Here is a 21,101-nt window from a genome sequence, read left to right as displayed (position 1 = left end):
CACAAGAGGAAGTTTCGGGACTACCTGACTGCTGGAAGCCGAAGAGTCTGACCCTATCAAGTGTGAGTGAGGAGGTGAGGAAAACGCGCCCTAGGGGAGCTCGGAAACTGTAGACAGCGAGTGAAAAATCTAGTAAAACTGAAGCTGTGGCCACACTCCCCACCAGCGAGCGCCCCTCCCTGAGAAAACCGGGCACGAGGCACGAGGGGGTGCACAGCCTTCACTGCGGGCATGGGAGGGACGGGGGCGGGAGGAAGACGTCCGCGGGCGGGGGCTGACGACAGACCCCACCGCGCAGCAAAAACAAATGGGCTGAGATCTGTGTGTATCAGCCTGGGTAACTCAAAAGCACTTGAGCGCAAAAAAAAAAAAAAAAACCACATAAGCGATAGACACATTGGTACAGGAAATGAAGCCAACTAAAATAATGTCATTACTGCTTAGAGACAGGCTGGCGTGCAACCAAGGTAGGAAAACACCCACGGCAGTGACAAAGCCTGACCTCAGGAGAGTGACGCTTTCTGGGGAGGGAGGAGGATCGGGACAAACACAGGAAGCTGTCGGCACTTATTCAATCTGGGCGCTGCTCTAGTATTCTCGGCACACTTCTGGTTTCTAAAAATTAAAAGACCTCCTCTGTCATCATCTCCAGAAGCCAGCTCCATGTCAGTGGGCAAATCGTCCAGCCGCACCGGCATCCCACACCCCGTCATCTGTGAACCGGGAGCGCCGCATGGTCCCCGGATGCCATGCGGATGAGACACCCCGTGGGCTCAGTGTCGCACGCTCACGCCCACGCTGAATCACCCCGACAGAGCAAACGGACTCACTTGAGTCCAGTCTTCACGAATTTCTGCCAATCACCAGGATCAACTTCGTTAAGAGAACTCTGTGAATTAAAGAAGCAAGAAATATTCAGGGGTCATCTCCAATTAATTTAAAATTGAAAATACAGAGCTTAAATGAGAGCCGTCCAGGAAACACGAATTCGGTGACCTAAGCAAGCCACAAAAGCACACAGCTGTTTCTTTCTTGGATTTTTTTCTAAGCTGTTTTACTACTTCTGTGAGTAGCTCTGTCATTTCATTAGCATGTCTATGGTCACCAAATAGCAGGAAAAAATATCCTGACAGCCCTGTTACCTTTCCCTTTGTCCACCAATTCAGAAGGCGCTTGTGGCCTACGTCACACACAGGGCCAGACACACATGGCTTACATACCGGACAGCACCTCTCCCCAGGGGAAGACCTTTGCCCCACGGGCAGGGCCAGTACTGGCCCACAGTCCCTGAGGTAGAGAAAATCTCCAAATACGGCGCCCAGTGAGACCAGAGGGCTGGGTGCTCTGGAGGGAGGGAACTTCGTGGGATGATGAAAATCTCTGACAGGAGTGTGGGCACAAGGTCTATGTGCATTTGTTAACACTAAACCCCACGCTTAACAGCCTGTATTTCACACACACACACACACACACACACGGAGCTGTATTTCACAATACAGGCTGGGCTGTTCCATGTGCCCCCCTCGTTCTGCCATATTTGGGCTTCTAGAAACCTTGAATGCACAAACCTGTAACAAGGGATTAAGGCTGAGATACGGGTTACGAAGTCTCTTGATACAAGGTAAGCAAACTGCTTGATCTATAATCTATGAATCTATTTATCACATTACTGTCACCTGGGGTTATTTTCCTGAGGATTATTTTTTAAATTTGGGTCCAGACTTTAAACACAAGTCACAGACCTTATGAGTTTTAGTGTAATTTTATATCATGCACTGAGGAATAATTCATATGCTTCAAGATGTTATTCCTGTGCAAAAAAATAAAGAATACTTTTTAAAAGAATGCTTCAATAGAAGGGAATAATGACCACAAATAAGAGCTGACTCTTTCCAAATATTATGACAGCTCTAGACTCACAGTGGCAAGAAGAGCCGGAAACCCCAATCATAAGAATCTTAAAACTACTCGAAGGCACATCACGATCACGTTGCTTTAAAAAACGTTAAAAAAAAGATCCTAAGGGAGGGGAACAAAGGTTAAGAATGACAGACTTATCGAGAACAACGTATGCCAGAAGGCAGGAAAGCAATGCTTCAAAATGCTCACAGGAAATACAAAACCTGGAATGAAACTTCCCAACTCATTCTCAGGGCTGTGTTACCCGATCCTAAAACCTGACAAAGAACAACTGCCAGAAAATGAAATCATAAACAGATACCCCACATGCACACAGAAGGAAAAATTCTTAATAAAATATCACCATCAAAAATAAAATCTTAATAAAATTCTTAATAAAATAATAAAAATTCTTAATAAAATATCACCAATAAAAGATATTAAAATATCTTAATAAAATATCAAATCCAATAATATGGAAAAACCGTAATACACTGCCATCAAGCAGGTGTATCCCGGGAATGTGAAGTTCATTTAACCACCAAAAGCCAATTAAAGTAAGTCATCTTATTAACAGACTAAGTAAGAAAAAAAACCCCATAAACCGTTTCAGTAGAAGTGAAGCGTGCTTAACCAAATCCCACATCTGTTCACGGAAGAAGGCAGTGCACGGTCCCGGGGCCTCCCCCAGCTGCCGCTTTGCCTCTCGGACTTGACCGTGCTCATCTCCCGCTAGTTCTGGGAGCACGGCCGTGAACTCTGCTGTCTCTTCCACTCTTCCCCTTCAAAGTGCAGTCAGGCTCTCCACGGAAAGGAAAGACACCTACCAGCAGCTCACGGAACCTCAGCAGCATCTGCCGCTCCTGATCCCGGGCGCTGTCATGGTCATGCTGGCCCCCACTGAAAGACGCAATCAGGCATTTCACACAGGACTCCAACAGAGCCGTCCTCCAGGCACGCAGCTCTCCAGCCGACCCCTCCAGCACTGCCGACACAGACTCGGCCACACTCCAACTGCAGCAGGGGACAAAAGGCACAGAGTCAGGGGCATGGCCTACTTGCCTCCAGCTTAACTGTCCCTCACATTACAGTGGGCCACCTGGGACAGGTGCCCTGAGTCCCACTGCCCCGCAGCACCCAAGCACCGGAGTCCCTGGCTGCCCTGGTCATTGTTCTACCCTCTAGATGCCAGAAGTGACAACCACCCCTACTGCCCACCCACTGAGTTGTGATAATAAAAAATGTCAGACGTGGCCAACTGTCCCCAGGAGGGGAGCAAAATCACCCCCGATTGAGAACTGCTGCTCTCAGGGCATCAGACCCAGCCATCCACTCATGGAGATGTGCTCGCTCCAGGCAGGATGGCTGGAGGAAGACTTCCTGGAGGAGGCGCCTTCTCATCGATGGGCATGACAGCAGTGCGGCAACTTTTCACTAGTTTTAAAAACTACTGGGATGCGGCGCCTGGGTGGCTCAGTAGGTTAAAGCCTCTGCCTTCGGCTCAGGTCGTGATCCCAGGGTCCTGGGACTGAGCCCCACATTGGGCTCTCTGCTCAGCAGGGAGCCTGCTTCCTCCTCTCTCTGCCTACTTGTGATCTCTGTCAAATAAATAAAAATCTTCAAACAAAACAAAACAAAAAACAAACTACTGGGAAAAGTGAAGCAGAGATGGACACAAGCCTTCCTACCTCTCATGCCTGCCTGGAGTCTGCAGCAAGTTGGGCAAATGGTCCACGAGGACAGCAAGGTCCTTGGGTTTTGCAAACGGGACCAGCTGGGCCAGGACCTCCTGATGCAGCCCGGACACTGGGGGCCCCTCTGTGCTGAGAAGCCTGGTCTGCAGCCGTCTCCACAGGGCCTTCCTCAAGACAGGAATGACAGCAGAGGACACTAGGCAGAGACAAAAAAGGAAAAACCGTCACATGCTGCTGTGTCCGGGACCAGCATGTACCAGCTCAGAGTCCACGGCTAACTTTCAGGAACTTGTGACTGGCTGGGGTCACGCTCGTAGCTTGAGGCTGGCCAGGGCAGAAGCACGGATGCCACAGAGACCGGCAAACACAAAGGCCAGTTGGTTAAACGCTGCCCAGCACGTCACTGGTCCTTGGGCAGTCAAGCCTCCGACACGGCCCTGAGCGTAGGCCTAGCTCCAAGCTGGGCATGGGACTCTGAGGACCAAAGTTCAGGACTCACTCAGGACTCGTGCCTCAAAGGCATGGGAACGGGAGAGGCACGTCAGAAGTGCCCCAAGAGTCACTGACTAAAGGGGGCGCTTGGGTGGCTCAGTTGGGTAAGCATCCAACTGCTGGGTTCAGCTCAGGTCACGATTTCCTGGGTTGTGAGATCGAGCCCTCCGCTGGGCTCCCTGCTCAGTGTGGAGTCGCTTGACATTCTCTCTCTCCCGCTCTCTCTGCCCCTCCCTCTCGTTCCCCCTCCACATGCCCCTCAAGTAAATAAATCTTAAAAAAAAAGGAGGAATCACTGATAAAAGCAGGTTCTGTGACTTTTAAAAACCGTCTGTCATTGCTGCTATGAAGTCATGACACCCTGAGGGAAAGCAAGAAGTGAACAATTATTCATATACACAATAAAAAAAAAAAATGAAGTAATTCCAGATGAATAAAAAGTGCCTCAGCCCCGAAAGCCTGCAGGTGGAAGACGGGGGCTGGGCCCAAGCCGCCTCCACTCAGCATCACTGTCACCACTGCTGGTGGGGACAAGGAACAGGACAAAGGGAGGTCACCCCGAATGCCTCCCTTGCCCCAGGGAGGACCTTCCTCGACCCAGCCCACCCTGGCTTCCCGTGGGGGACTTGGGGTGGACGGGAGCGTGGGGGCAGCACCTCACACCACAGGCTGAGATGTGGGGCGGTGAGTGCGAATGTCTCCTGTCTCTCCATCTCCAGGGCTGGGTCAGTGTCTGGGGGGGAAAGAACTTCGCCCACACCCCAAACATGGAAGTTCCAGGTCAGAAACGGCCCTCTGCCTTAGCACCGCCGGCTGCCCAAAGCCCACAGCTCCCGTACCTCCCGCCGGGCGTGCGAAGCATCCCTGCGTCCTGGCCTGGAGGTAGGCGTCGAGGAGCGGGAGGAAGTCGTCCAGGCGCTCCTGCAGGCAGAGCCCCGCGCCGGGCCGCGCGCACCACAGCTCGAAGCGCAGGACGTGGGTGCAGCTCAGCGGCAGGAGCAGGGCGGCGATGCCGAGGGCCGCCTGCGTCCGCCGGGCCAGGCAGTAGTCGAGCACGTTGACCCCGACGGCAGGGGCCAGCGCGGGCTCTCTCTGCAGGGTGTGCAGCAACACAGCGTCTAGCTCGTCCACGGCCAGCGCGGGGAGCAGAGCCCCCAGGCCTCTCACAAACTCAGAGGCCCAAAGGAGCTCGCCACTCTGCAGCGGGTCCTGGGGGCTGCTGGCCAACAGCTGGACCAGGGTCTTGCCGAGCGCGTTCAGGTGTCTCTCCTTCCCGGGAGACTTCGGGAGCCGCTGGGCCACCAGCTGGGCCTCAGGCAGGCTCAGCAGGGCCAGGGTGACCTCTCGGAGCTGGGCACCCTCCATGTAGGGATGCAGCCCCTGCAGGGCCTCCAGCTGCGGGAGCGTCTTCGGCAGCGCTGTAGCCGAGCCTGTCCTCCTGTGTCGCAGCTCCTTCAGCACACTCTGAGTGATGGCCTCGGAGTACTTGGCCAGCAGGCCCCGCTGACCCGTGCGCTGGAGGACCGGGGCGCTGGCCAGCAGCAGCTGCAGGACCCCGGCGCTGAGGTGGGCTGCCAGGAGTTTCACAAGGACAGGGCTGAGGGCGTGCGGCGGGATGGCCTGTTGCTCCAGGGCCAGGAACCAGCCCTCCAACGTGGGGTGTCTGAGGATGGCCATGAGCACCTCCTCCAGCGTCTGAAATACAGTGACAAGGCACAGACCTCACACACGGCCCAGGGCCAGCCCGCTGTAGGATGGAGGGCGGACAACAGCATCCCTGAGCCTTCTATCCGCAAGCCCGAGCTCTCCCGCTCCTCTCAGGGCCATCCCACAGCATCCCAACCCAAGCCTAGTCAAAGCTGTATCCTGACCACAGTGCATCCCACCAGCACAACCCCCAGCCCCCAGGGCGACTGTGACGCTGATGGAGACCGGGCTGGTGCCCCACCCACACCAGCAGGGGCTGACCAATTCAGCCTGAACAAACGGATCAACCATACAACGGGGCTTGGCTACGCAGCAACGCCCAGTGTGCTGAAGGCCGGTCACCTGGCTCCTGCTTAGTGGCCCTGCCCTCTGACGACTGTCTGACTGAGGGACACGGGCATCCCAGGAGCAGCGGGGTCACGGCACGGGAGAGACCCCACATCTGGGAATGGCAGATGAGGATCAAGCAGCTGGGTGAGCCCAGGTGCAGGAACTGAAGGTCACATGCAGGTAGAGGCTGAGCCCTGAGCGACCCCCGGGGGACCAGCTCTGACCCCCGCTGTGTTCAGACCACCCAGCGGAAAGCGGCTGCATGCCCCTGCCGGGTGACAGGATAATCTGATCCAGTCGTTCTAAGCCGCCATGGGGAACACGAATCCCAGCACTCAGAGTGACCAAAGAGATAAGACGAGGCCATCCGTGAGAAGCGTGGCGTGAAGAGCGCGGCTGCTTCCCAAGCTCAGTGAAACAGCGAACACAGAGGGTGGTGAGAGAAAGACACACCCTGGCCCCACGTCAGCGGCATCTTGGGGGTCCCCAGCAGGGGGGAGGCTGCTTCCCAAAGCCATGAGCTCCCGCTCTGGAGCTACCGGGCTGGCCGCACCCACCGCCCAGCCTTCATTCGACCCAGGCCGCTACTGCTCCAAAGGAGAACGTTCCCAGTTTCTCAAGATGCTCACATTGCCCGGTGTGAGGGCAACTGCTTGGAGGGAAGGCAACTGGAAAGCTGCACGCCACGTTATACCGTGCTTCTCTGCAGGCACAGGGGTTAGGGGTCAGGGGCTAAGTTGGGGGGTACAGTGTCTCTTTTGCAGTGTTCTGTCCTTATTTATCTACAACGAACATGTCCTCATGTTGGATCAGAAGGAAAGGGAGGGCCAGGGTCCAAGATGCGACAGGCACAGGCTAACAAGACCCACAGCAGGACAGCAACAGTACCTTGTCACCGGCCAGCTCCAGCGAGGCCACGCAGTCCATGTCCAAAAAGAGGTCGGATTCAGCCTGGGCAGCCTCGCACTTCTGCTGGTTCTGTGCATCCAGCTGCACACAGTGGACGACCAGGCGCCGGAGGAGGTCCAGGAGGAGCTGCAGGACGGCGGGGCCTGCGCTTCGGCCCAGCTGTGAGGACGAGAGCCGCACGATTGCTCGGGGGCCAGGAAAAGCCTCGAAGTCACCATGACCGTGACTACCCCGTCCCCACGTGACCAGAAACAAGGAGAGAAACAGGCTCGAGTGGCAACTCCTCATAAAACACCAAGAACCTCAAATTCCTCTCCCAGTAAGATGTGCCCCCGAACCTTGCTGAAGCACGGGGGTTTATCTTGACCAAGGTGAGGGAAACCCACACCGCAACTCTGTAAACCACATTGGGAACAGAAAGCTCACCAGTGAAGGACAAAATTACAACTTATGAAAGACGGTGGGTCTGGCTGTGCACTGATCCAGTCCGCTGTGGGGAGAGGCCGGCCTGATGGGCGGCGGCCCTAGCAGCAGGGTCGGCCATGGCGGCTCCCGGTCTGCAGCTGTCTGGGGGGGGACAGCTGTGCTGAGGGGGCCAGATTCTGTGAGGCTACTGAGGCCTGCAGAAAATGGGTGCCCAACCCACCTCTGCATGTCTGCTGCAGGAAAAAACAGCAGTCCAGGAGAGAGCGGCAGGCCGTGAACTAGCAGCCAAGACTCCCCAACTGCGGGGGGACCTCACGGCCCTGTGTATGTCACGTCACGAAGTCTCCTCGTGAGCAACGGGGTGACAGTGAGACTCCCCCAACACCGCCAAGCGGTCTGGACCCAACTCCAAAGGGGCTGCTCTGGAGGCAGAAATGTGGGGACACGCGGGGTCTGCGGGAGAGAGGAGCGGCGCTGACCTGGCCGAAGTTCTCCACGGTGCTCCGGAGGTAGAGCAGCAGGTGTTTGGCCGAGCGCAGGAGCCGGGGCATCGGGACGTGCGGGAGGGCGGCCCGCAGCTGTGCCTGGACCTGCTCGTCCAGAAGCGCGCCCTCGCTCTCGTAGGCCGTCTGCAGCAGGGCGGCGAAGGAGGCGGCAGGAGGACCCCGGGGGGCGAGGCTGCCTGGCATCTGAAGGGGCTTGGAGAGGCAGCAAAAGCCCGGAGAGGAGGAAACACAGACAACCACAGATGAAAAAGGTACACGGTCAGCTAAGAAAGGTACAGGGTGACGTTCACAACAAGGGGACACTTTCCAATCACATCCTAAATACTAAAATATATGGGACTGCATGCCGTTTTATTTCAGTCAATTAAGCCACAGTGTTCAGTCACTCGTTTGTCCCTAGAGGGCGTAAACACGAAGGCACTAGATGGGGAAGGTGTTCACACGCGGGGGAACGTGTGTCTGGAGCTGCATGCGACAGACATTTCACTCAGAAGAGGCACTGTGCGGCCAAGCACCCGACGCGCTATGTCGGCTCAGGTCCTAATCTCGAGCCCCGCGTCAGGCTCTGCGCTCAGTGGGGAGAGTGCCTCTCCCTCTGCCCCTCCCCTCGCTCATGCTCGCTCTCTCACTCTCAAATACATAAATAAATAACATCTTAAAAAGCAGAGTCACTGTGAAAGTGGCAGGGAAGTGGGAGGTCCGTGCAGGAGCCGGCTCGGTAAGCCCCAGCCTTCCAGAGTCCTGCTGGCTCCCCAGCAGCCCGGGGCAGAGTACCTTGTTGGGAGACTAACAAGACAGTGGACAGAATGAAGACAAATTTCTGGAGTTCTACCTCAAACCGAAGTTGTTGATTTCTTCTATGACAACCACTCTGCCTTTTTTGGTGACCCTCAGGCACCTTGTACTACCGTGACTCCACACACTCCACTTCCTAGGCCAGTGAAGCGAGGCTATGTGTCCAGAAACCAGCAGATGTCCTGGCACGGTCCCGGGACCGGCAGCCACACTGCTCGGAACCACAGAGAGAGGCCAACCCCCGGGTCCCGCGGTGGACCTGTGAACCGAACACCCTCAGGGAGGAGCCCAGAGACCACACCTGACGCCCCCTAGAGCGTGAGAAGCACTGCTGACTACTCAACAGAGAGGGGACACCTTCCTTCGAGCACCCAGGAGGTGCAGCCCTGAACTGCGACACGTCCCCTGAGCTCTGACCGGCCACCCCCCAGTCTGAAGCACAGCTTAGCCCCCAGAGAAAGGTGACATCGGCTGGGAAGGGGGTGGATGCTGGAGTCCACTGCCTGGCCGGAATCCTGACCCTGCCCCCACTGCTGCCTCGTGACAGAATCACTGTGCCTCAGTTTCCCCATGTGTATAAAAAGGCCAGTAAGTCCTGACCTTCTCGGAGTTGCTGTGAGGATTAAGTGACTGGAAAGGCCATCGTATCCCCTAGCAGCGGGCCCTGATGAATGGAAATGTGCAACCACCATACACATGGCTACAGATACCACAAGACAAGGAGGCCCTGAGCTGCCTTTTTCAAGAACAGCTAAAAACTCAGTGTATAAAAAAAATGCACGCCACACTTAACTGCTCCCCAGGCCCCCCAACATTCACAAATAGTCTGCACTGGGGCCAGACCTACAGCACCCATTACAAAAATGTAGTCCCCCTGGGGCGCCTGGGTGGCTCAGTGGGTTAAGCCTCTGCCTTCGGGTCAGGTCATGATCCCAGGGTCCTGGGATGGAGTCCCCGCTCTCTGCTCAGTGGGGAGCCTGCTTCCTCCTCTCTCTCTGCCTGCCTCTCTGCCTACTTGTGATCTCTGACAAATAAATAAATTAAACAAACAGACAAACAAACAAACAAAAATGTAGTCCCCACATAAAGAAAATTCTTTGTTTCCACTTTCCCAGTCTTCACAGAATGGAGACTACTGGGGGCCGCCACGGCCAGGCTGACAGCTGAGCCCGCATGGCTGAGGGGCGTGCTAAGGCCCAGGCATACCATACCTGGTAGGGGAAACTGGGAGGGGAAAAGACAACCTCCCTCCTGACCCAAGCTGGCACAGTGACAAGGCGGCCACGCAGCTCGCGGGAAACTCAGTCCCCGCATCCCTGACGCACCCTGGGTACGTGGGTAGCCATCCACCCATCTAGCCGCTGGGCCGCCGTGCTGCCCTGAGCTCCTTCCACAGCCAGCGTGGCCCACGGATGACACCTCGGGGTTTCCCAGGCCAAGGCCTGGCCTCCGTGGGAGCAGCGAGGCTGCAGCTCACCAAGGCCTCTCGGGCGGGCTCCGGGATCCAGCGGCTGTAGTACCCGTGGAACCGGGCCAGCTGATGACCGCAAGACGGGACTGGAGGCTCCAACTTGTCGTAAGCCTGAAGCAGCAGACACAGAGCCAGAGGGTCTCTCTGGGTGTGGAGGAGGTCTGTCAGCACTGCCGTCAGGTACACCACGACGCTCTCTCCTGCAGGGGAGTGAGACGTGTAAGCGTGGCTGCTGGGACCACCCTTCTGTGACCCATCAATCACACCAACTTCCACACGTATACGAGACCCGCAAAATGCACCCCAGAAAGGCAGATGCTATCACTGCAGAGCACACCCAGGCCCCGTCCTGTTGAATGTGTGACACACACACTCAGGCTTCTGGTCCCAAGGCCTGGAAGTGCAGACGCAGGTGCAGAAGCGGTAGTGCAGAAGCCACAGAGGCCAGGACTCGCTCGGTGCTCCCCAATCGATTTCCCGTCCTTGGCACACGGGCCTCCCCTGTGGGGAGGCTGTGACCATGTGACTGATGTCACCACTTCCAGACCTGGGCAGAACAGCCTCTGCCTCACTGCCCACTCTCTCTTCCTCTTCCACACTGACCTCAGATGCCACGTTGAGATGGCACAGCTACCAGATGGGAGTGGCCTGGGTCCCTGAGCTACCTCCCAGAGGACAGTCACCCAAGAGAGCAACGTGACCTGTGCTGGACTACGCCAAGGTCTAGAAGAACACCTTTCCTCGTTAAACCATGACATGTCAGGGCTTATTTGTTCCTGCAGCAAAGCGTGAGCAAGCCTAAGGACACCATTATGATCTGCGAGTACTTCCTTGGTTCTTAGTCCCAGCAATTTCCACCAAGTATGAAGGACTTGTAGCCTAGCATCGTGATAAGAATAAACGATGAAGAGAAAACATCAGTGTTGTAGCAGGGCTCTCTGCAGCCATGCAAATGACTATGGATTTATCCTCAAATGACCACTCTCCGCAAGTTCAGCCAGCCCCTAGATTCTTATCCCTACATGCTTAGCTCTGGAGACCACGAAGCTATCACGTTGTTGGGTCTGAATCTTGTTGCCCTGGAGTTTCAGCAATTACTCCCGGAGCCCCTGGACTCATAGCACCTACCCCAAGAGACCCAGCCGGACGACATACCCAGGGTATCCCGACGACACACAGGTACCTGTTTCACTTTCCGTCCCGAGGAGCAACTTATTCCTGGCTTCCAGGGCAGCGGGCACCACAGCACTGAATGGGAACGTGAGTAGGATCATGTCTTCATTCAGTAAGAATCCAATTTCCTCATCCAAGCCTTCACTGCCCTCCACCAGGACGTCCACCATGTCGAGAACATCTGAGTCAGAAAAGGGAGAGTCAAACCAAGGCCAAGAGCCCCTGAAGGAACCCACTGCAAAGAGCTCCACAGGAAGGGAGAACGTTTGATAAAAGCTAAATGTTTCTGGGGGAAAAAGCTTAACATGAAGGCTGATTTTAAACCGGTCGGGACATCGCATATGAAATCTTGAGATCTTTGCCAGACAAAACGCAGGCTCTCCAGCTCAGGTGGTAAGAGAATGAAGTTTCCTCAAATGACACAGACAAGCTCCCAAACCTTAACCCAGATATTCAGGCAAACAAAGGAAAATCTGAGAAGCAAAAAGGTAAGGGTTGAAGCGTAGACCAGAGCCAATGACTGGATTAAAACCCTGACTTTCCTAGGTACTAGCTGTGTGACTTCAGCTAATTACCTAACCTCTCTGTGCCTCGGCTGCCTTATCACTGTACAAAATGAGGATAAGGACACCTGCCCTGTAGGGTGGGTCACAAGGTTGCAGGAGGTAGATTTATGAAGAGCTGAGATCAGCACCTGGCACAGAGGAACACTGCACAAACAAAAATTACCCAGCAAACAGACTCTGTACCTACTCCTTGTTCTACAAGCGAATAAGGCTATTTTCATTTCCAGAGCAGGCTGATCGCTGACTCAAAGAAACAGGTGTGTGCACTCTGCATTAAGACACGAATGCGATTCTCATTTTCATCACTAATTGGCCACGGTGGCTCGATCTTCGGAAGCCTGAGGAGCACAGAGGCAGGGGCGCCTACCGTCGATGTGAGAGATGGGAATGCTGACATCGTCGGCATCTGGCTTCGTCCCAGTGGCCTGCAGCGTGCTGGCTTCCTGGACAAAGTCAGAGGCTTTGTCTGTGTAGGAATAGGGATTTGCCACCAATGTCAGCAAAACCTGGGCATTGAAGAGTCAAGCAGAAAACACTGAGATGGTCACAAATGAAATGCAAATATGCCCAAAAAATCTTACCGGTAAAATAAGGGAAGAGTTAACATGTCAGCAGTCCTCCATAAGAACAATAATTTTTCCCCAAAGTTTTTTTTAACTTTTTGTTATAGAATTAAAAAAAACCCTTCATTTAGTATAAACCATTGCTTTTAATATCACACTAAGCATACCACTATTCTCTGTCCAAAAGCAGATCCTCAAAAGGAAACTAAAATAGTACACGGTAATACAGTCCCATTTTACAGTTTCGACAACGAAGCGAATTCTGACATCTCAGCAGAATTAGGAAGTAAGCCAGAAACAGGGCATTCGGCACCAGGGCATCAAAAATGCCTTAATTATACTAAAGTGCAATTGGCATATTTACTAATGTGCTCCTCAAACACCGGAAATAGGTGCCTACCCGTTCCAAAAACTGAATCACGGTCTCTCGTTTCTCCTCCGCGGTGTCCTCTAGGTGCTCCAGCCACAGCTCCAGCTCCCTCCAGGTGTGCTCGAACACCCCCGTGTCCCGCAGAATCTGTCAGGAAGCACACCAGGGGGGGCGGTGTTGGTGGGTAGGGGGCAGGACGGAGGCTGCGCTCTGTGGGAGCCCAGGGAGCACAACACGGAGACCCAAGGGCACAGAGGGGGTCAAAGTCTCATGTGCAGCTCTACTCCAAAAGCCACTCTTAGAAAGCAGCACTCCCGAGGTTGAGGGAAACGAGGAAGAGACATCATCCCGCGCCCTGTGAGCGATCACACCATCTCTGGTCTTGCTGTCTCCTATTCCTTTCCGTCAACTCCTAAATAATAAAAAGAAAAAAGCCTCCAGCTGCTACTTAGGAGTCTGGTTTTTCTATCCGGATTTTCACAAAGACCCCAGGTAGACATGCATGACTCAGCCCCTCACAGCAGCCCACCATCAGCCTGCATGAAATTCTCCAAGGCGACACACCGCTCATATCACACTGGGTCGCGTCGGATCGCGTCGCGTTGTGTCACATCACGTCACCACAGTGTGGCCCCTGAAGCTTCAGACCTGGTGCAAGGAGCACCAGCATTTCTAAGAGAACAGAATGTGTTAAGGGGCAGGATCTTGAATCAGGGGGATTAAGTGATGTCCCCAAATGGCCTGATGCCACAGACTGAGCGTCTGAGCAGTCCCAGTGCACGAGCCCTGCCCCGAAGGGAGACCCGATGGTGCCAATCCCGCCTGTGTGCAGTCAGGGATCACGAAATCAGGCGGGGTCAAGAGCAGGCCTACAGGGAAATGGCAACCAGCAGAGGTCAAGACCCAGACATTCTCCTTGTTCGAGCAGCTCAGGTGAGAAGGTTATAAGGCAGCAAGACAATCGGCCCCTCAAATAAAGGCAGAATCTCTGCATCTGAAAAACCACCAGGAATTCTGTAGCACCCATGAGACGTCCGCTGCACAGCAGAAACAAGGAATGCGATTTCCTACAGCTACACCAAGTGAGTACCAAGACCGAGAAGCTGACAGTCCAACTCTCTGTCCCTTCCACTGACTCTGACACCCGTGCTGTGGGTGACCGAGGAGGTCAGGACAGCTGAGCCCCGGAGAAGGCTGGGAGAAGCAAGAGGGATCGTCTATTTGAACAGTTCCCCGAAGGGCCAGAAATCCATTTATTGAGTCCACACGCCCTACAGCATGATCACAAGTCCTCCCCCTGCAATCCGACCACTTCATCATTCCCGTTCATCACGGGAACACCACGTCCGGAGAGGCTGAGGGACCTGTCCAGTGCCACCCAGGAAGGAGCAGAACCAAGGCTCAGATCTGGGAACAGAACCTCAAAGCCTGCATCTCCCACTTCGCCGTGCTGTCTCGGGAACGCAGCTGGGTTGAGACATCATAAATTACAATTGTCAAATAACCTCCCATTTTTAAATTGAAAGAGGCCCTGATACACCCTTCAATCAACAACTGTTTACCAAGTACCTTCCATAACAAAGAGTGAAAATGCCCTCAGAATCAGGGACTGGTAGAACAGCCTCACCTTTATAATCAGGAGTCTGGTGGATGACTTGAGCTGCAGGTGGCTGCTGGTCACGAACATTTTCATCAGTAAGTAAAATACTGACCGCTCTCCTCCGACAATGTCTGCATCGGGCCCTTCCTGGAGTTTGAAGAGCGGCACGTGATCAACACTGCAACGGCCTCAGGACACAGAGCAAACAGGTACTGCACGCCATGCGTGCCCCGCCCCCCGCCCCGTGCTCCCAGGCCTCTGACTTCCTCTCACTGTAACCGCGAGCCGGCAAGACTGCTGGGATCTTAGACTGGGGAGCCTCAGGACCTCAACGAAACCCCTGACCAGCAGCTGGGCCAGCTGCATTTCAGCACGATGCCGGTGTGGGCACAACCGACCCTTTAGACACAACTTAGCCTCTCGCAAAGGCTTCTGAGCTTCAAATGCGCATCTCAGCGGAGAATACGGCTCCAGATCCCTGGTCCCAGTGCCATCAAGGCTGTCTGGCTGGGGTGTCCCTGCAGCCCCTGGCAATGATGGTGACCCCGAACACATAAAGGGCTTGGTGTTCGCGAAGCCCAGCAGACAGCACCTTGCAGGCAGAAGACGGCACACTGAACATAAGTTAACAGTTGAACACCAGTTCTTGTGAAGTTAAGAGGCTTCCCTCTGTTCACTTTCCAAATAAATCATCAGGATCCCGTTGGCCCTGTTCAGCTGAGGTGAACAACTCAATGACACCCCTGACCAGTCACCTCTCTGGGGTCCATGGCAGTGACCTCACAGTGAGGCGCAGAGGCTGAGAGCTAGGCTGTAGGCGACATGGCCTGCGGCCAGTCCTGGGTCCTCCGACTATGGCTGGCACCCTGCACAGGTGCCCCGGCTGCCCCGTCTTTAAGTGCTATAAGGGGTGGACACAGGGAGCACATGTGTCAAACCTCAACTACGATGCCCGTGAACCTCAGGAGAGGACCTGGGGGAAAGACACAGATCCCAGTACTCCCCACATTCTCAGGCCTTTGCAGAAATACAACACATAAAAATGCCCACATCCATTGCCACCCTATTGGTTCCATAAGATTTTAAGTAAGATCTAAGTCACTGAAACACCAGCGATCTGAGCGAATGAGAATCACATTCTGACAATGTTTAGTTTTCCCCTGGTCATTTCTCCTTCGGATAGAAGCCACAGGCATCCCGTGCTTAAATACACAGGTTAAGTATCTGCCACACCTTGAGTTCGCTTTGATTCAAAGTTATATTCTCCAGAAAGTTCTAGAAGACATTCTTAAAGGCAGAAAAAAATGCCAACAATTTTTACAGATTCTTCCGTCAGCCTCAATCCTTTCCTAGCTTGGTGTCTATTCCTGTATCTCTGTCTTACCTTCTTCCAGGATAAGGACAAAGGAGAAGAAATGTATTTTATTTATTTCCAAAAAGGTTTTAAAATAGTAAGCAAAAGGTAAAGCCTTCAATATTAAAAAAAGCAAAATAATAATGATAAAAAATTAAAAAACCAAACTCCCAATAACCAGCAATGATACCACTTCAGTCAGGACACACGAAAACACCCTATTTTGCAAAAGCAGAGACTCCAAAGCCTCCTGGTTCACCATCAGGCCCTGGCCTCTGCTCTGAGTGTGTCTGAGAGGGGACATGTGAATGCTGTCTTGGAAACCAACAGTCAGGTTCTGATCCAGTCAGCAATTTCCAGGCCAAAACACCAGCATGCCTGCGAGGTAGTTAACAGATGGTGGGAACTCTCTGCTTCCTACCTGTGCCTTTAACCACAAAAACTTGCTGGCGGGCAGCTCCAGGGCCACTTTGAGAATGTGATGCTGCAGAATGGGGGGCACCGGGTCTCGGAGGCCCTGCTCGGAGATGACGCCTGTGGGCAGGAGAGAGGAACGCAGACAGGAAGTCCCGCGGAGGAAGGTGCCCAGCCCCTGATGCCCTGGTCCAGGGGGACTGGAGAAGGAGAAGGAGCTCCACCGGCAGAGATAAGAAGGGCCATCTGGGGCTCTGTCCTCCCTTGTCCCGGGCCCACTCTTCTGCCTGCCTCCCCCCGGCCCCACACTGTGGCCAAACCTTCAGCAAAGAGCCTGAACTCCCACCTGCCCCGAGCAGCCCACTGGCCCCCACTGACCCCTCCCTACAGCCTGAAGCGCAGCCCTCATGCCCCAGATCGCAGAGATGTCAGGAGCACCCTGTGGCCACCGGAGCCCCAGCCTGGGTCCTTATCCTCTGCCCTGCGGTCTGGGTTTCTCTTCGCTGGGGAACGACACAGTACTAAACAGTACATGGTCAATTCCATACTCCCACAGCAGAGAGAACTTTTGCCTTCAAACAATTAAGAAGTTAATTATAGTTTCTCATCAGGATTATTCCAATAGCTTATATAAATCCCAGGAATGATATTTCTGCAAGCGTTCTTCTGTAGGCCCAATTACGAAATCGATTTTATTAGACAAACTTTTCCATCAAGGAAACGTGACCAGGCAAGCATAACGTTACTTTTACAAGATGTGGTTTGAACCTGCCTCACTGGGGAGAACGTGAGTCAGTGATGTCAGAAGTGCCTCTGTGCAGATGGGACATCCCTTCTCAGTGGCTCTCAGTTCCTTTTTTTTAATTAATTGATTTATTTTTATTTAAATTCAATTAACACTTAATGTGCTATTGGTTTTAGAGGCAGAGGCCAGTGATTCATCAGTCTTCCATAACAGCCAGTGCTCACTACATCAGGTACCCTCTGATCCCTGCACCCCTGCTCCTTTGAAAAGAAGCTTCAGACTTAACGTCACACGATCGGATTTGTCACTCCTCCCCAGCAGACAGCTCGGGCTGCCTGCCTTCTCCCGTCTCCACCTGCTGCTAAGTGTTCGTCTCATGTTTACTTAAGGAAGACCGACTATTTAAAATACATTAGTCCAGGGAACCTGGGTGTCTCAGGGGGTTAAAGCCTCTACCTTCGGCTCAGGTCATGATCCCAGCATCCTGGGATAGGGCCCTGCATCAGGCTCTCTGCTCAGCGGGGAGCCTGCTTCCTCCTCTCTCTCTGCCTGCCTCTCTGCCTACTTGTGATCTCTGTCTACCAAATAAATAAATAAAATCTTTAAAATATATTAGTCTAAACACACACAACCGGACTGGGGGCTCAGGCATGCCGGTGAAGCTGCCCACGAGCTCTCCTGGCCCCAGCTCCGGGGCTCTGCTCTGGCTTAGCCGGGTTTGCTCCCTGCAACCCCCCACCTCACAACACCCCCAGCCGAGGAGTGCCTGCGGTCTTGGGGGACGTACCTTTCAGGAGCTTGCTGAAGTCAAAGTTGTACTGCATGACCACATGTGGGACCACCTTCTGGTAAAGGCACAGGACCTGGAGCAGAGCGGCCTTCAGAAGAATGGTTTCCGCATCATCTGAACCAAGATCAGACATGTTAAAGAAAGAAACGCACTTGCTCTTTGTCCTTCATGAGCCTTCGAGCCACCCGTGACCCACTGCAGTCAACCCCACGCCAAAAGCAGAAGCTGCAGACGGATCCCTATGAAGCCAGCGTGGTCAAGACCATCCAAACAGACTGGGCTTAAGTCCCAATGTCAGTGCTGTGACCCGAGACAGGTTACAGCTGCTCTGACTCTCTGTGCTCAGGTGCCCTTGATGAACAATGGGGACATAGCAGCACCTCCCCGCTCAGGGCCACCGTAAGGACTGAGAAGCACAGAGACAAGATATGAGACCCACTGCCTGGCAGGCTAACGACAAGGTCTGGGTCGATGTGTCTCATTACTGGGGGGACTGTGTAGCCCACTCCTATCTGCAGAGCAAAAAGGCCAAGAGTATGTGGCACCCATCATTCAGGTCTCTAGAGAGTCACGGTCCTTGCATAAAGCTTGGGCGCATTTCCAACAGATCCCTTGAAAGCGCCTGCAGGCAGGCGGTGTCCCCGGCTGCCCGTGCCCCCCGTCGGCACACAGCAGAGCCCCACAGTCCTCACCGCACTCGGGAGCCACACAGGTGGCCGGAGTCCGGCCGTCCTTCCTCTTTGCCTTCTCGTCATCCTGTTTCGCGTCCTGCTTCCGAAGGGACTGCCAGACCCACACGATGGTGTTGAGGTCTGGTAGAATCTAAAAGGGAAAACAAACAAACAAGAAAATAGTCCCATTCAACAAGGGACGAAAACAAATGAAACGGACCCACTAATGAGAAGCGGAAACAAAGGGAGGATTCGAGCGCGCGTGGGTGCGTGTGAGTGTGTAAGAGACGGGGTGTGGGGGGGACACAGGCCCACATCCTCTGTGAGTTCTGCCCTGTGCTGACTCCCGCGGCTGTATGGCAAGGACTCGGTGGAAAAACAAGCACCCATATTTACAATAAAACCCCAAAATTCATTTGCCTGAGCAGGACACTGGGAAAAGGAAACCGGCTTTCGGGCCCCGCCCAGCATGACCTTGGCTCCTTTGGGGCGGGAGCCCCGTCTGCAGACGACGACTGCCCTTACTAGAAGAGGCCCTGGGGAGGAAGACATACGAGGGACCTCCCGGCCACCCCCACTCCGGGCCCCAGTCCAATGTGCACGTGGCAGCTGGGGAGGGAAGAACCATCCACTTCCTAGGAGCCTGGAGGTCCCAGGAGCACCTGAACCCTCCACGGCACTGCGTTTCACACCCAGCCTCCGTGCTCCCGGGACTGTCTCTTGCCCTGGTGCGCTCGCCTGTGACGGCTGCAAGGAAGGCTCCAGAACCTCATCCAGAACGGCCACCGCTGCGACCATGCCTACCTTGCTCAGAGCTTCTCTGAAGAGCCGCACGAATTCCTCCATCAGCGCGGCCGTGTACACACCTGACCCTTGCCACACCTCTTTATCCAGGCAGTGGTCGATGGTTTTCAGGGCTCTTTTCAAAATGACGGAAATAAGGGAGAAAGCGGTGTGTTTCACCGATTTGCTGTCCAACTGGGAAGAAAAAGAGGTAAATCCACACGTGTGGAGGCGGCACTGGCGGACACAGACCTCTCAAGCCCTGGGTCTGGCTGGCCCTTGCCTCTCCTGGGGTCACTGGCAGGGAGGGCTGCACGAGCCGGACAGCCTGGGGACCCAGACCTCCTGACCTCCTGCAGACCTTGCCTCAGCAGTGGCTAAGGAGATGGCAACTGCAAGGAAAATCTGATAGTTATTTTTAGTTCTGTTTCCCCGTCTGTGTTCGGTAAGTCTTTCCTGATAGCCACCGAGCTCACGCAGATGGTCCGCATCAGGAAGAGTTCCTCTCTCAGCAGAACCCCACCAGGCCCTGGAAGAGCTCTCCATGTCAGGTGCCCCAGTGACAAGAAAAGGCCCCATGTCCTGAGTAGGAAAAGCTACCTCCAGGCTTGGGAAGCGTGGAGCCTGCAACCCAGGCCCACAACAACCAGCCTCTCCACTAGGGTTCAGAACGACACCCAGGAGACTGAGCTGAATCCTCACTCACGGCACAGACAGAATAAAATTCAAGAACCTGAGCTATTACCAAAACGAGGATACTTCCCAAGAGACGCAGTCCCCGGCCGGCCCGGGGCCAAGTCCTTTAGGCCCAGGCACACCTCAGGCGCAGCACAGGCTGGCGACACAACCACGACACCCCCTTCCCCCTGCCTTCTAATCAGCTGGGGGCTCATTTCACATGTACGCTGGACCCAAGAGGAGCACGACCTGCAGTGCCCTAGGCCAGCAATGACTCCCTCCCCACAATCGCTTCAAAGGCAGGGCCCAAACAGGGGTTCATGGGCCCACGCTGCCTCCCAATGATTTCTCTCCAGTTTCTACAATAAGCTCTTTTCTTGGTGATTCTGAAATCAGAAATTATGCTACTATAAAATTCCGGATAATACCATAAAGAAAACCCAAACGTGGAACACACACACGGAGTCCACAGTCATCACGCCCAAGTCGCTGCCCACCCCCCCCCCCCGTCACAGTCGGGAAGGGCCACCGAGGACAAGACAAAGCCGTGCGCCTGCACGGGATGGCGGCACTGACGGACAGAAAGGCTGTCCCCTCCTCCACCAGCAGCCACCCCACCTGGGGGACAGACACCCCGGGGGCTCCCTCCGCGGTCCTGAAACGACAGTCCGTCTGAGAAGGAGCGGCCGGCCTTCCATCCCAGATTGCCTGCGGGAGCCGCTCCCAGGGGGCAGGGACACGGCCACGGGCGACGCAGTCTTCCACCCAGAAAGCGGCCGCATCTGACATCCACCCTTCAGTTCTGTTTCCTTAACAGCCCCTCGAGATCGAACAGTCTGTGCCTCCCAGGTGCGCAAGTGAGCTGGGTCCTCACTGTGGTCATTATGATTTGGCACCCAGAAGAGAAGGCCCTTCTGCCTGGCCCACACCGGCCTCCTCACTGTTCCTCGCCCCCAGCCCACTCTCAGCACAGACCCCGGACAGGCATCAGAACTGCTGACCCCCTGCACACTCTCCCCGGGAGTCCTCGCCACTCTGTGCCGACTGCCCATCACTGCTGGGGCTCCCTTGTTCCTGTGTGACTCACCACGGCAAACCCTGGTCCCCCTGTGTCCATGCGACAACCCAGCCAGCCTGCAGGGTGGGGACTCCTCCTGCCCTACAG

General features: G+C 54.6%; 1 protein-coding gene across 1 annotated transcript in view; it reads right to left on the bottom strand.

Annotated features, from left to right (window-relative positions):
- Positions 1-21,101, bottom strand: part of URB1 (URB1 ribosome biogenesis homolog) — a 68,241-nt gene that overhangs the window by 24,643 nt on the left and 22,497 nt on the right. The window contains exons 11-25 of the mRNA XM_004757502.3: positions 19,280-19,453; positions 18,497-18,626; positions 17,802-17,918; positions 16,277-16,389; positions 14,529-14,648; positions 12,932-13,048; positions 12,336-12,474; positions 11,413-11,583; positions 10,236-10,429; positions 7,937-8,155; positions 7,011-7,190; positions 4,925-5,780; positions 3,588-3,789; positions 2,727-2,913; positions 831-889 (exon numbers count right to left, since the gene is read on the bottom strand). Of these exons, the coding sequence (XP_004757559.2) occupies positions 831-889; positions 2,727-2,913; positions 3,588-3,789; positions 4,925-5,780; positions 7,011-7,190; positions 7,937-8,155; positions 10,236-10,429; positions 11,413-11,583; positions 12,336-12,474; positions 12,932-13,048; positions 14,529-14,648; positions 16,277-16,389; positions 17,802-17,918; positions 18,497-18,626; positions 19,280-19,453 (2,978 nt within the window). The remainder of the gene's footprint in view (positions 1-830; positions 890-2,726; positions 2,914-3,587; positions 3,790-4,924; positions 5,781-7,010; positions 7,191-7,936; positions 8,156-10,235; positions 10,430-11,412; positions 11,584-12,335; positions 12,475-12,931; positions 13,049-14,528; positions 14,649-16,276; positions 16,390-17,801; positions 17,919-18,496; positions 18,627-19,279; positions 19,454-21,101) is intronic.

This window comes from Mustela putorius, unplaced genomic scaffold (assembly GCF_011764305.1).
Source record: "Mustela putorius furo isolate JIRA1106 unplaced genomic scaffold, ASM1176430v1.1 tig00000832_pilon_pilon_pilon, whole genome shotgun sequence".
Taxonomy (NCBI): domain Eukaryota; kingdom Metazoa; phylum Chordata; class Mammalia; order Carnivora; family Mustelidae; genus Mustela; species Mustela putorius.
This window is presented reverse-complemented; position numbering and strand designations above follow the sequence as displayed.